The sequence below is a fragment of the Podarcis liolepis genome (genome assembly GCF_965112155.1).
Source record: "Podarcis liolepis genome assembly, chromosome: 1".
Taxonomy (NCBI): Eukaryota; Metazoa; Chordata; class Lepidosauria; order Squamata; family Lacertidae; genus Podarcis; species Podarcis liolepis.
In genome coordinates, this window is record NC_139554.1 from 85,744,367 (window position 1) to 85,758,614 (window position 14,248).

The 14,248-nt window shown below is 42.9% G+C and overlaps 1 protein-coding gene across 4 annotated transcripts in view; it reads right to left on the reverse strand.

Moving 5' to 3' along the window:
- The window catches only part of CFAP65 (cilia and flagella associated protein 65), a 42,180-nt gene that overhangs the window by 22,767 nt on the left and 5,165 nt on the right, over nucleotides 1-14,248 (reverse strand). For all 4 annotated transcript variants that reach the window (XM_083503511.1, XM_083503509.1, XM_083503510.1 and 1 more), the window contains exons 7-18: nucleotides 13,880-14,025; nucleotides 10,725-10,947; nucleotides 9,897-10,162; nucleotides 8,472-8,672; nucleotides 7,869-8,231; nucleotides 7,048-7,185; nucleotides 5,412-5,657; nucleotides 3,140-3,364; nucleotides 2,681-2,839; nucleotides 1,521-1,686; nucleotides 1,294-1,422; nucleotides 90-306 (exon numbers count right to left, since the gene is read on the reverse strand). In XM_083503511.1, the coding sequence (XP_083359637.1) occupies nucleotides 90-306; nucleotides 1,294-1,422; nucleotides 1,521-1,686; nucleotides 2,681-2,839; nucleotides 3,140-3,364; nucleotides 5,412-5,657; nucleotides 7,048-7,185; nucleotides 7,869-8,231; nucleotides 8,472-8,672; nucleotides 9,897-10,162; nucleotides 10,725-10,947; nucleotides 13,880-14,025 (2,479 nt within the window). The remainder of the gene's footprint in view (nucleotides 1-89; nucleotides 307-1,293; nucleotides 1,423-1,520; nucleotides 1,687-2,680; nucleotides 2,840-3,139; nucleotides 3,365-5,411; nucleotides 5,658-7,047; nucleotides 7,186-7,868; nucleotides 8,232-8,471; nucleotides 8,673-9,896; nucleotides 10,163-10,724; nucleotides 10,948-13,879; nucleotides 14,026-14,248) is intronic.

The window sequence follows — 14,248 nt, forward strand, 5'->3', positions numbered from 1 at the left end:
ACTGTGAGGAAATCAGGAGTACTGTATCCCTGTGTATAAAAGAGAAGAGCTAGGGGTTCAGGGTCTGGCAGAAGATGAACTAGTCTTACCTATGCCTGGTAGGCACTCTGAAGGTGAGCTCCTGTGGTGTTGGATCTAGCTCCAGATACTGGTTCAGAGCCTCCAAAGAGAAAAGCCGCCAGAGAAACAGCTTACTGATGCCACTGGCACTTCCTGTTCCACAGGCATCCGTGATGCAGATGGATGGATAGACACCTGTTGCTGTCACCTGGCAAAGCGGCTGCTTTTCCCCAAGAGGATTCGCGGCTTGCATGGGGAGACAAAACAGACTTGCAGACTAGGCATCATAAAAGTAAAACTTTTATTATTATTTTAAATGTCTCCCTTTCCCCACATTTGCGGGCGGCAAATCTCCCTCCAGGCTGTGCTGCTTCTTGCAGACTCTGCGTTTTTCTACCGCATGGATAATAACAAAATGCTGTTCCTAGAAAGGGGGCCACAGCTCAGTGCTAGAGGATACGTTATGAGAGCAGATGCTCTTAGAGTCAATCCCCAGTATCTCCAAATAGGAAAGACCCCTATCTGAAACCTAGAAGCTACAGCATCAGATGGACTAGTGGTATGATTTCTTTCCCCAGATAATGCTGAATTGAACTTTGTTTTGCAAGTGTCACCAGCACTTTGTCATTACTGACAATGAAGTCAAGGGAGGGCAGATGTCAAGCTTGTGGGATCTACTTTTTGGGGAAGGGGTGACAAACCCCTGAGGCTCCTGCACCATAATTTCTCCACTCCCTGTTAAAGTTTGGGAGCCTACAAACCAGTTTGCATTTTGGGTGAACAACAGAAGGACTATTCCCTTCTCTGTTCAGTCTATTACTGCACAAGGAAGTCTAGGGCATTACTGTCAGTGAAGTGGATTTATATGAGCTTTCCACAAATGACTAAAGATGGTTGGGGTCCACACTTTCTTCGATTGTGAGAGAAAGCCCTCAGGTTTAACAAAGGAGACCCTGAACTCCAATGCCAGATATTCATTTGAGGGCAGAATAGGGGAAGATAGAAGCAAATAAGATAAAAAGGGAGCTCTTTTTCTGCCTCACAATCCCACAATTTAGGCTAAACCTTCTATTACCATGTCACTCATTCCTCAGCCGCACAGGTTTTCTATAGGTTTGGTGTGTAGTCAAACAGATGGAGCCTTTTCATCTGGTGTGGAACCTCTCCCTGCTGAGCCCACCCCATTAATAATATCTTTGGTGTGAGGCTGCTTTCATACTTTCCATTTCTCACCTTTGGGAGTGGAAATGGCATAATAGATTGTCCAGATGTAGTGCAATTGGCGGGTCGGCCTAATAATCCCGCGTACAAAGATCTTTCCCCGAGCAGGAATTGTCCCTTTGTAGTGGTCAAGTTCTATTGCTGTGAGGAGGAAAGACAAAAAACAAAATTGTGAGTATGGATGGAGAGAGACTTTAGGCAGCTGCAAAGCACAAGAAATCCGTCTTTCCATTAAATACCTAAGGAGTCACTGGCAACTTCTTCAGGGTCACATGGTCCAGTGATCAACTGCTCCACGCTAAGGACGTATTTTAAGCAGCAGGCTCCGTTGTTAAAGAAGGCAAATTCACATGACTGTGTGCTGCCAACCAGGATGTTGCCGACAGCTACCTGCTCTTTTTGTCCCTGCAGAGCAAGCACAACACAGGAAGTTTATTAAGAGACACTGACAATGGGTATTCCATGCAAATAAATTCTGAAATTTAATACACTGAGGGAAAAGAATAGCATCAGAGGCGTAGGCCAAGGGTCTCATTAGGATCGCTATTCAATCCATCACTGCCGGCAGCAGTGGGCGAGTTTTCCCTGGTGGAACCCACCAGAGCACAGTTCCGGGAACTTTTTTTGTCAAATCTGCTCACCTTCTCTGGTGGGTGCAGCTATCTCCCCAAGCAAAACCATCTTCTCCCAGCCTCTTGCATGGCCTGGGGGCAAATCCACACGCCAGAGCAAGCACAAAGCAAGGGCTAGGGCACTGCTGCTGAGCATGGCCAAAGGGTGGAGCGAGTGCATTCCAGAGGAGCCGCTCGGTGCTCTGCTGTTCTGGATATACCTCACAGTGTTGCTTGGCGAGGGGAGGAAACACAAGGAGTCTTCCATTTTCCCACCAGAGAGCGCGGCAGCAAGCTGCAGAAGAGCAGCCATGAAGAGCAGTGGGGCAATGTCACTCATGGAAGGGGCGAGCGTGTGGCAGGAAATGCTGCTCTGCCAGCAAAGGTCAACCATGGGCTGGGTGACGGCAAAAACAGTGGGCACTCTTAGGAATAAGAACCTCCATCCTGCTTTGCAAAGCCATTCCCAAAACCTGTTGGCCTGTTCGTTGGTGCCAAGTGACAATGCCAGCATTGGAAAAGAGCAGTGTGCCTCTGAACAAGTGCAGAGTGTTCACCCTCTGACACCCCCCCCCCTTGCAACTGAGCAGTACTTTTATTCTAGAAAAAAATGCACTGGCCAGCAGGTAGAGGCTTCATAGCACTACCAATTGGAAGGGATATGTCCAGGCTTCCATAAATGCCAGGTGTCATCTGGGTATGCTTAAACTATCAACTCTGTGATTGGACTTCCACCCTCTTCCAACATGGTCTTGATTATTTCTCCTGCCCCGTATGCTGTCACTTACTGTTAAAGTGCCCTGTGATCCTTCGCCGATAACCCGCAGGATATAGCGGGCAGTCTTTGGGGTATTGTCTTCCAGAATTTCTTGCTCTCTCCACACTACCACCCAACTCCGCAGAAGGTATTTGATCTGCTCACTGGGAGTGAAGGTCCATGTCTGAGCCTGAAATTGCATACAAGAGAGAAGGCTGAGCGGGGATTCACAGCACTCTGCCTTCCTGGGATGCAGCATCTGGGTGAGCCAGTTGCTAGGGATACAGGAGAACCACAGGGAGAACTCAACTTCCTCTCCTCCCCACTTCTACACCCAGAAGCATGCAGGGGTGAGTCCATATATCTAACAAAACATTTGTCTTTGGCACTGGTTTCGCATTCATTGGTATCTTTGGCTTGGGCTCAAGGAGGACTGTGCTATATTTCAATGTAATTGCTTCAGATTGCTTAGTGACCAAGGTCTACTCACCAAAGCTTCATTGGGCAATATAGTTCCTTCAGCAGGCTGTACAGATAAAAGGTTTTTGTCTGACTGCTGGATTTTCCACCTGAAGAGCATGGGTAACCGGGTGCAGTTCTTGATAGTGAAGGTGCGTGAGGAGGAGCTGCCCACATATGTGGGTTTGAAGTACAGGCAACCATCACCTTCTAATAGCAAGACCAGGGGCTCAGCGCTGCTCTGAAGGTGGAGCTCCTGAGGAAGCAAACATCAGCAAGAATCTTCAGCCAATGTTGAAAGCCACAGCACTTTCACAGGAAAGTTGAGCTAGGTTCTAGACTGGCATGGACAGGCCAGGGAAAACTGAGACAATACACAGAAGGAGGCACAAGGGCAACGCTGCCAAAATAATTTTTTCCATTTGTGAAATTCTAGAAGTGCCATTAAACAACGGTTTTCAAGTGCAAGGTAAACCATTATACTGAACCAGGAACTGCATGAAGGTGTGTGCATGGGATGGTGTATAAACATCGTCTATAGCATCAAGATTGAGCAAGAATAGCCCGGCAGATGTGAGATGCAGCCCTCCAAATCTCCTCTTCACCCAGGAGAGAAACAAAGCAAGCTGCCACTGTGGTTTAATTCTCTATCTTCATGTAGGTCTCCAGCCGGACAATTTTTTGGCAGGCTAGAAACTTTTGGAAGCTTATTGAAAGAAGGCTGATATAAACCAAAACGTGTGCATGTGCTGGAAGGCCTTTCCTCGTGAACCAATTTCCCCAATCATTAAAGGCGACGTAAGAAGCACAGGAACATAGGAAGCTGCCTTATACTGAGTCCAACCATTGGTTCATCTAGTTCAGGACCATTCGCACAGACTGGTAGCAGCTCTCCAGGACTTTAGACAAAGAATCCTTCCCAGGAAGATATCAGGGATTGAACTTGCATGCAAAACATGTGCTCTACCTCTGAGCAACAGTCCCTCCTCAATTCATGACAGTTGTTATTCATATATTACAGAGGATCTAGGAGCCTCTTCTAACGGAGCACTTCTTTTATGTTTTCACAATAGTTAAACCAGTTATCTTGTACATTGGCTGTGATCACCATATAGAATGCAGTCCCTTAAATGTCACCAGAGCTACCAGTGAAGTGATGGCTGGCCACCTACCTCCAACCCATCAGTAGGTTATTTTGCCTTTTGAAGTGTTTTTTGCTAGGAGAGGCTCAGCTTCCCCAAATAGCTGAGATCTAAGTAGTCAAACAAAATATTTAATCTAGTCACTAGAATACCACTGCATCACCTTTTTATGTCCATGATAGTTAAGAGAATACACTGAAGACATTTGCAAGGTGTTTGGGCAGAAGGAGAAGGAAGTAAACAACTCCCACCTACCCACCCGAGGACTTTTGTACCAAAATCAGCTGAGCACATGGACCTACAATAGCAAGGAGCTAAATAACAAGAAACAGCTTTCCTTTCCTCATGGTTTATCTAGTTTATGCTGCACTGCATCAGAAAACAGTTTTATTTGATGGATTCTATACATTATTGGGGAGTTTTAAATCTTGCCTGACCTAAACTGATAATTTTGATTTTAAGTATTACAAGTTGTCTTGGTACCTATTTTGCAGCTGATAAACAGAATGAAAAACAAAAATAATGCGTACTTCAACCTCATTCAGCCCATGTGGAAGATGACCAAAAACCATACTACTTTTAAAAAATAGGGTAGATGTGGTTTCCAGTGCATCAAAGAATTCTTTGTATTTATTACCCGCCCTTCACCCTAAGGTCCCAAGGAGGATCACAATAATTTAAAATACAACATTAAAAACCATTTAAAACAAATTATAGTCACACGAATAGTGTGGCTCCTCAAAAGAATTACCTCAAGTATTGACGTGTCAAACTAAAGAAAAGAGATTAAAAAATGGTACTGCTGTGGACTGAGAGGGTAGCCATTTTTTTCTAAAAGCTAAACAAATGTTCTCACATTGAACTATTACACCAGGGGTGTGCTTAGCCTCCAAATCATTAGAATATTAAGATAAAGAAATTAGGGGTCACAGAATTGTAGAATTAAAAGGGACTACCAGAATCCTATTGCAGTCCAATGCAGGAATCTTTTGCCAAGTGTGAGGCTTGAACCCACAACCCTGAGTTTAAGAGCCTCGTGCTTTACCAACTGAGCTATTCCAGGGTGTTACAGACAGGGTGAAGGGGTATGTCCCTCTTCACCGTATAATGATAAAATGGGGCAGAGAATGAAAGGAAGAGTCTACCTCTTCCTGCCCCTACCTGGGTGAAGGAGGGCCAGAAATTAAACTGCATGGACAAGATGTGCTGCTGTATAGATGTTTCCACTGGGCAAGTTGAGAGGAGAATGATCTGGTGAGCTCCAGGTGCAATATACCCACAGTTGGGCTTCACTAGGATGGAAGGACACTTCTCCCGGCTTAGGCTGAAGCTTATGGCAGTGCTACCCACGTTGGAGAGCAGCATGCTGCGATACGTGGTGATGTTTGGGCTCACCGGAGGGAAGACCTAGAAGACAGGAAGAGGTTTTGGTTGGAGGAATAACTCATCTGCATTATTCTCTTCTTAGCATCTCTGCCTTGAATAGCCAGTTGGGAAAGGCTGCACTTCTTCAAAAGACAAAGAAAACAACGAGGGCCACAAAAAATGCATAAAATCCGACGCACTTTCCAAGATCATGTCCATGAGTTTAACGTTCCTACCCCTTTTATTGACTGGTGTAGAAGAACAAAATTAAAATCCCATGCATGCACAGCTACCCAATGATTACAATCCTGGAGTCTTTTGCAAGCTACACCTGTGTAAAAATTAACCTCATTTTGGGAGGGAGGGGGTGATTCAGAGGCGACGTACAGATGCACATGCAAAGGGAAGTGTGCACACATGATTCTATTGTGGAGTTACCTCAGCTTCCTGCCATACTCTCACAGGACACAAACTTGGGGTTTCTGTCTTGCTTTCCAAGCACCTTGCCTATTTATCTGATCAAACATTTGTTCAGCACTGTTTTTAAGGGGGGGGAAGTTTTAAAATAGTTTTATGCTTTAAAGCCTGCTCTGGGTGTGGGGGGGCGGGGGAGAAGATTTAATGATTGACATAAAGGCTGGCCGATCAGCACTGTGCACAGCCTTTTCAAGTGCAAATTGGAAGTACGGGTTTCCCCTGAGCTTAAATGGACCAAAGCACAAGTGTGCATCCACAGCAAGCTCACCACTCAAATGTTGTAAGTCTGTACACACCCAAATAGAATTAAAGGAGGTATGGTTTAGTTCAAAAACCCAGGCTTGAACAAGTGCCTCCTGTTGTAAAGAATAGGAAAAATTGCCTCCTTTGTTATTGTTCCCATTTTACTCCAGAAATAAAGGGAGGGCCTGCAAATATGCTTTTACCATACTTTAAAACTGGCAGGTATTTCCCCTTGGAGGTGGACCCCTTGTTGACCTCTGCTGTCACTGACAGGGTTGAGGCACCAGCCAAGATATGCTAACCCAGAAACTCTGCTAAGGAGAAAATAATAATTTTCCCCAAAATAGAAGAAGAAAGGGAAGAGATCAAGAAAGCCACTCCAATTTCTACTTTATCAGGAAAGTACACAATGCAAGGCTCTGGCTAGGTCTGTAAGTACACCAAAGCAGAAAGAATGCTGGAGTGACTGAATGAGCCCTCAATCTGGTATGCCTAGATCAGCAAGTGCTCATCTCTGTGGCCACTGGGTGTCCTCGTCATGACTTTCCAAAATTTGTTCCTTTCTGGAAAACGGAAAGAATAGAAACCAACATCTCATTATTGCAGGGAAACAAAAGAAAGATTGTAAAACACATTGCAATGAATCCTTTCTACTTTGCAGGCAGTAGATGAGAAACACCCCACCCGAGAAGGCGAAGACTATCCCTCTCACCTTGTGACAGTCCAAGTCGTACTTTGGGATAAAGTGCTGCCGCCCAGGTTGAAAAGTGTGTCCGCGCAAGGAGATGGCTAAGTCCCAGGATGGGCACATGGTGATGGGCTCCTCAATGTTGTTGAAGTTCCGCAGCACCTGCCAGCAACAAACAAAATATTATTAATTTTAAGATTTGTTAGTCGCTTTAACCTGCCAAAGACAAGCCAAAGTGACTTACAACCAAACTAGGGTATGCTGGGATCTCTCTGATGAGCAGCACGATACAGCAGGGCTTCATCTGTGCTCTACCTTAATGCCCTGCCATGGGGTTCCAAGCCAGAATTTTGTATCAGAAAGAGAACAAAACTGCCCTTCAGCAGGAATCCCATCACTAATCATCATTTCTGTTTTTAAATCTGTTCCCTCTTGTCTTCTCAGTGGATGTGGCAATTTAACGTTTTGCTAGAGAGCGCTTTTGCCAAAAGGTTCTGTACTAGCCAGCCAACCAGCCAACCAGCCCACATTGTGATGATTGAACCATCTTTTTTTTTCTTGATGTCCTCATGACCAGGGGAAATTCTGAACCCAGGACAATGGGACCATACATTTAAGCAAATGCACTTTAAGCACATGGCTTCGCCCCAAGAATCCTGGAAACAATAATTTGTTGGGGGTGCTGGGTATTCTAGCTCTGTGAGGATGGAACGACAGTTTCTTAGGAGGAAGTCATAGGCTTTAAAAGTGCATTGATTGTGCTTTAAATATATGGTGTGGATCTGCCGAGGCTCGAATTTCTGTGCCATAAATGTCAATGCTTTGGACACCAAATTTCTACTCACCTTATAGAAGGCAAAACCCTCCAGTTCAGCTGCATACATGGAATTGAGCAAAGAAGGCTTGAAGGTGACATGGAAAGCCATAGTCTTCAGAGGTGGGATGTCACAAATTTCTGGGAGCACTTGAAAAGGACTATGTGGCTTGTTTGTCCATATAACCGTGATTTTTCCCTTTGTATGATTGGTCACGCAGAAAGGGAGAGGTTGTACCTCTTGAAGCTTTGCACAACAGCCAAAATCATACTCCTTGATGCTAAGGCTAACGTGGGGAGGAAACACCGTGAGGTCACTGCTTACACCGTCATGGAAATATTCAACCATGGGCTCAAGGGCAGGGTACTCTTCAGGAGGTTTATCCTCCAGCATCTAAAAAGGGGGGAAAGGAGAGGTGTATGCCTAAACCAAAGACTAACATCTTACTGAAGACAACATTCAGCCCCCAGGCCTGAGCTTCCCATCTCTGCTATACTCAACAGAGTGCACTCTGGTACTTGAATAAGCACTCAAAATCTAGTAACTGTGATCACATGCATACTCAGCATGGGCAGCAAGACATCATTGATTCTGCGAAATCTACCTCCAGGGGTGCAAAACTGAGTACTGTACCTCCGGTGGGAGTGTGAGAGCTCCGGTTTCATCCACCAACAGTTTGCCCTCCTTCAACATAGTGCCCAGGATGTCCGGTGGGAAAAAGGTCAGTCCTCTGGCCATGTGTGTCTTGTACCTGGTAATGTCACTCAATCTCAGAATGTTTGGGCTCATTGTTTCCGAGTGGCAGGTCCCAATCAAATCTATGAATAATGGATCCTGAAATAGCAAAGACACAATGACTGAACAGTCCACTTCATCTGCATTCTTTTCAGGAATATAATTTTGCAACTTTCACCCATTAATATGTTGTCCCAGGGACCCTTTAAACATTATCCCTCCCTGTCCCTCCAGGGGCACTTTTCCATAAGCAGCTCCCCCACCAACTATGGGAGCCTTTAAGTGTCAGATGTGAAAGGGCCAATCATGTGGGATCTGATCACAGAATAAGCTTCTCCTTCGGTTTCTGGGCATTGATTCCATGAGAAAGATCGACCATGTGGGTGGTCATTTAAACATTTACTCCAACTGTACAGGAACTGCTCACAGAAAAATAGCTCCGGTGTGGTTAGGGTGACATTTAAAGGGATCCTCAGTCAAATTTTCCAGTTATCGTCTCCTGCTTTTGAGAGCTGGACTTTGTTAAAATGAGAAAGATTACACACTGGCAGAGGCAGTGTACTATATGCATTTGCTTTAGTATTAGTTTCCCAACCTTTCTACAAGGAATTGCAGTGAACAAACCAGTAAATGAGGCTGGGAGATAATGACTTGTCTGTGTCCATCCAACTGGCTCAGAAGCTAAGCTGGGGTGTGAATCTGTGTTTCCCATGTCCACACTCAGCACTCCAGCAGCTATTCTGTGCTGGTTGTACGTATCCACAAAGCTTTCATTTAGGGGGTAGGATGCTCTGTTCCTGTGCATCCAACCTCCATAGCAAACACAACCAAGTTGCTTCCCCTATCACAACTGATAGACCACTGCAAAATCAGCAGTGTTGTGCATTCTGGGCAGTTGCCTTCTGTTCTGAGAGCAGGGCATCCCAAGGGAAAGCTACAGAATGCTTCTAAGCTTGCTTCATGCATTCTTGCTTTTATGCTACCACTTTGAACTGGAAATGCAGGAAATTGCCTTGGGAAGATGCTCTATCCTTCCCTGCATTCCAAAATCAGCCTGAAAGCCACATTACAGGGGTATGGAGGTTAGGGCTTGAATAAAATGCTGTCCTTCTAGGTATGTTTAAGAAAAGCTATCAAAGATGTGGAAAATAAGGCATTGGCCTGAGCATTTCCATTTAAGGATATTTGCCTGATAAAGCACAATAACCAGGCAAAAGAGAGGTTGCTGTTCTCTCCATGAAATGGCACCCAACCACCCCTGCTTGACTGGGGCACATAACCAACAGGCCTGTTTCAATGGAAGATGTATCCTAGCCCTCTTACCTGATGATGAACAAGGCAAACCACTCGTCGGTAGAAAATTATTGGGTAGGTGGGTTGGAAGGTGACCTTCAGTGTGATAGTGGACATCCCATCCAAGACCCCAACAGGACGGTCAAAGGAAAAGACACTTTGCTTGCAGTCAATATTAAACTGATAGTAGGCTGGAACATCAGAGTTATTGGTCATCTCTAAGGGCTGAACTAAGTACTCTCCAAGGTTAATGCAGCTAAAGTAGACAACGGGGTGCTGAAAGGAAACCTCAGGACCTGGAATGACAAACAAGGCCAATTTTCACACCATTGCTGCTATTGAGAAAGGAGGCTGCTTTTAGTTTTTGTATACCACTAGTTCCTAATTCCCTGCCCTCCAGGGTTGGTTGTTATTATTGTTGCTATAAAAGCAGTTGATCCTCATCACCTATCTTCATTCAGCAGTGCTCCCAAATATAGAGACAGTCTCACTCACACAGCAGCAAGAAGACATGCACAGAGCCCCACTCCCTCCACCCAGATGGGGTCAGCCTCTTTCTGCTAGGAGGGCAGGGTTCCTTTTGCTAAAATCTCAAGAACAAGCAGGAATAGGGGTCCAACCCAAACAACCTCTGGTTGCAACTTAACTATAATATACAACAACTCACAACTCTTCCAATGCAAATGCTATTGCAAAGCAGCACCAGCACAGCTTTGAAATGTTTGGACAAAATGTTTTGTACATGCTCAATATCCAGCAAGGTACCATAACCCAAATCTGCTGGAATCAGGAGCAAAACACTGGTATATGTGCTTTGATGAAGCACGGAGATGCAAAAGGGCTCTCACTGCCTTGTACCTTTGCATGAACCTGTCACCTTCAGCACAGAATGGGTGATGCTCCCAGCAGGCAGAACAGTGAAGTAGTCCACACTCTTTACACCCACGGTGTGTGGGCTGAACCTCACAGGGATGACTGACTTCCCACGAGCTGGAGCAATGTTTTGGGTGGTGTCACAAGAAAAAACACGATCACGAAGCACTACTTCCTTTGCTCTCTCAATCCTGAATGGGGCACTGACCTGCCGAGAGACAGAAAGTGTTATCCTTCCACTCACTGAGGAGAGAAAAGCCTACAGCTTAGGCCAATCCTCTAAACTGGCAGTTCTGATGGAAACTTTGGTACATTCCCACACAAAACACTCATAATCCCCTTTGAGTAATTGGTGATGCATCTGGAGACCAGCAGTCTTAGCTTCTGAGACACTGTATTGCATGAATATAGGAGTTAAAAAGAAGAAGCCACCGCCTTTTTGGTCCTGTGCCTATAATGCCAGAGAAACTGCAGACAGAGACCAAAGACTTCAGCAGAATGGAAACTCACTAGCATCTGCTTGCCCTCTCTTTCAGGAGAGATCCATTCTACAACCAAGTGTCTCCATTAAATCCTATGTCCAGGCTCCTGCCATTCTTGGCAGCTGAACTCTCTGCAGAGACTATAAATTCCCCTCAAAATTCCCAAGCAAAGGTTGCCACCTACTGTGTACATCTAGAGAAAACTTCCACATTGTGCAGATGCTTTCAGAGTGTTGCTGGAAGTGTGGTATTCAAAGAATAATAACTTAAAATAATTTATTATGGCAAATGTAAAGTATGCAGTCAATGTTTATAGTTGCTGTTTACAATTAAGTCGACACAATTTCGAGAATGGCAAAAAGTCTTGTCACGATTCATATGGCAGGGGAAAAGACGCAGGATAAAATTTCAACTATTGACTGATAAGAAAGAGGAGGATTATTGGTGCCAAATTTAAAGCTTTATTATGAAGCATCTTGCTTGTGTTGGATAAAAGATTGGATATTATTGGAAAACCCGGACCTGCTGGATCTAGAAGCGTATAATAATAGATATGGATGGCACTCCTATTTATGGTATAACAAGGTGAAAATACATAGAGGATTTGTAAATCATATAATTAGGGGTGCTTTATATGTTCGGGCAAGTAGCAGGATTTATGTTAAATAAGAGCAAAACCAAAGTGTTGGGAAAAAATTTAAATAATGAGGAGAAAAAAATCCTTCAGGAAAAGACAAGCCTTGTTTTTGTGAAGAAAGTGAAATATTTGGGTGTGAATTTATCGGTAAAAATTTTGAATTTATACAAAGATAATTATGAAAAATTATGGAATGAAATTAAGAGAGATCTTGAGGTTTGGTCAAATCTAAAATTGTCATTAATGGGCCAAATATCGGTGGTTAAGATGAATGTATTGCCAAAGATGTTGTTTTTATTCCAAGCTTTACCAATCATTGATAATCTAAGATGTTTTAAAGACTGGCAGAAAACACTGTCTAAATTCATCTGGCAGAGGAAAAAACCCAGAATTAAATATAAAATATTAACAGATACAAAAGAGAGAAGGGGATTCTCCCTGCCAGATTTGAAGATATATTTTGAAGCTGCGGCTTTCTGCTGGATCAAGGAATGGATTCAACTAGACAATGTTGATGTGTTAGATTTGGAAGGATTTGACAATGTATTTGGTTGGCATGCATATTTATGGTATGATAAAATATCGGCTCATAAAGGTTTTAAAAATCATGTAATTAGAAAATCTTTATATAATGTTTGGATAAGATATAAAGATCTCTTAGAAAGGAAAACACCCAGGTGGCTTTCACCAATGAAAGCAAAGGCACAGAAAAAGCTGAATATGGAGAGTAAATGGTTGAAATATGATGATTTATTGTTGGAAGATAATGAAGGATTTAAATTGAGACCATTTGATCAGATTAAAGATAGACTGGATGGATGGTTACAATATTATCAGATTAATGAATTGTACAAGCTTGATAAGAAAATTGGTTTTGCGGTAGAAAAATCCAAATTGGAAACGGAATTGTTAGACACCAATGTTAAAAATCTCTCTAAAATGTATAATTTATTGTTGGAATGGCATACAAAGGATGAACAAGTTATATCTGTGATGATTGACTGGGCAAGAGATGTTGGACACAATATAATGTTGGAAGATTGGAAAAGGCTGTGGAAGAAAGGGGTTAAGTTTACTGCATGTACTGTATTAAAAGAAAATATTACGAAAATGATGTATAGATGGCACTTAACCCTGGTGAAATTAGCAAATATCTATCATACAAATGATAATCTATGTTGGAAATGCAAAGAAAAAGAAGGTACTTTTTATCATATGTGGTGGAAGACTTCTGGGAAAAGATTTATAATGAGTTGAATTTTTTTTTGAAAAATACATTTATTAAGAAACCAGAAGCCTTTCTTCTTGGAATACGACTGGAAATGTCCCTAAAAGATGTTAGAATGTTTTCATATGCCGCTACAGCAGCAAGACTTTTATTAGCTAAAAACTGGAAATCGCAAGAAATACCAACAATAGAAGATTGGCAGAAGAAGATGTTGGATTTTTTAGAGCTGGCTGACCTGACTGGAAGAATCCGCAACCAGAAAGAAGAGGAGACACAAGAGGATTGGAAGAAATTTAAAGAATATTTAGCTAAATATTGTAATATAAGATAATTAGAAAATACTTGGAAGTAACAAATAGGTTTAGGGGTAGAATAAGAATATGTGGTAGTAAATATTAATGATTTGAATAATAATAAAGGAGAAGAGCTTAGTTAATGAAATGAGTTAATATTAGAAATATGAAATTGGAGAACTGTTATACAGGTGATATAATGAAATTTAGGTAGAGGGGATTCGAGGAAGTCAGTTACCAATGTTAAGAGATTTAGGTATTTGAAGTAATAAATTTCTTTTGTGTTTAGTTTATTGTCTTTGTTGTGAGTTTTGTCATGTTTTTTATTTTATCTGTGTGGAAAATCTGAAAAGTCAATTTAAAAAAAATTGGGGGTGGGAAATAAAAATATAGGCATGTTGTAGGCACTGACAAAGCAGAATGTGGACATGTCCTCTTGGGCAAACATCTAGGTCATGAGAATATATCTGTTTGAAAACTCAAGGATCAACTTATCGTACCACAGACACATTGAAGACATCCACATATTTTTCTACAGTGCTGCCAGCAGCAACAGCACCAAAGCAGAGCACATCCCGGAAGTTTCTAAGCTTGGCATCTTCACACGAGTCTCCTGGCACATTCACCAGCAGGTGGGGATATTTAGCTGCAGAAAATAAAGATTACTTTTAAAAGCCAAAGGTGGAGGCCTTCCTACACTGAAAACATATTGGTTTGGGCATTTGCATCACTGTGTCAAATATCTAAACTGAAGCAGAATCATTCAGTAACCAGTCATCTGCCTTTTGAACAGTTCTCAGGCCATGAACTTTATATTCAGGACAGAAACCCTCTAAATTATGGATCTTCAAGAACAAAACACATGGAAA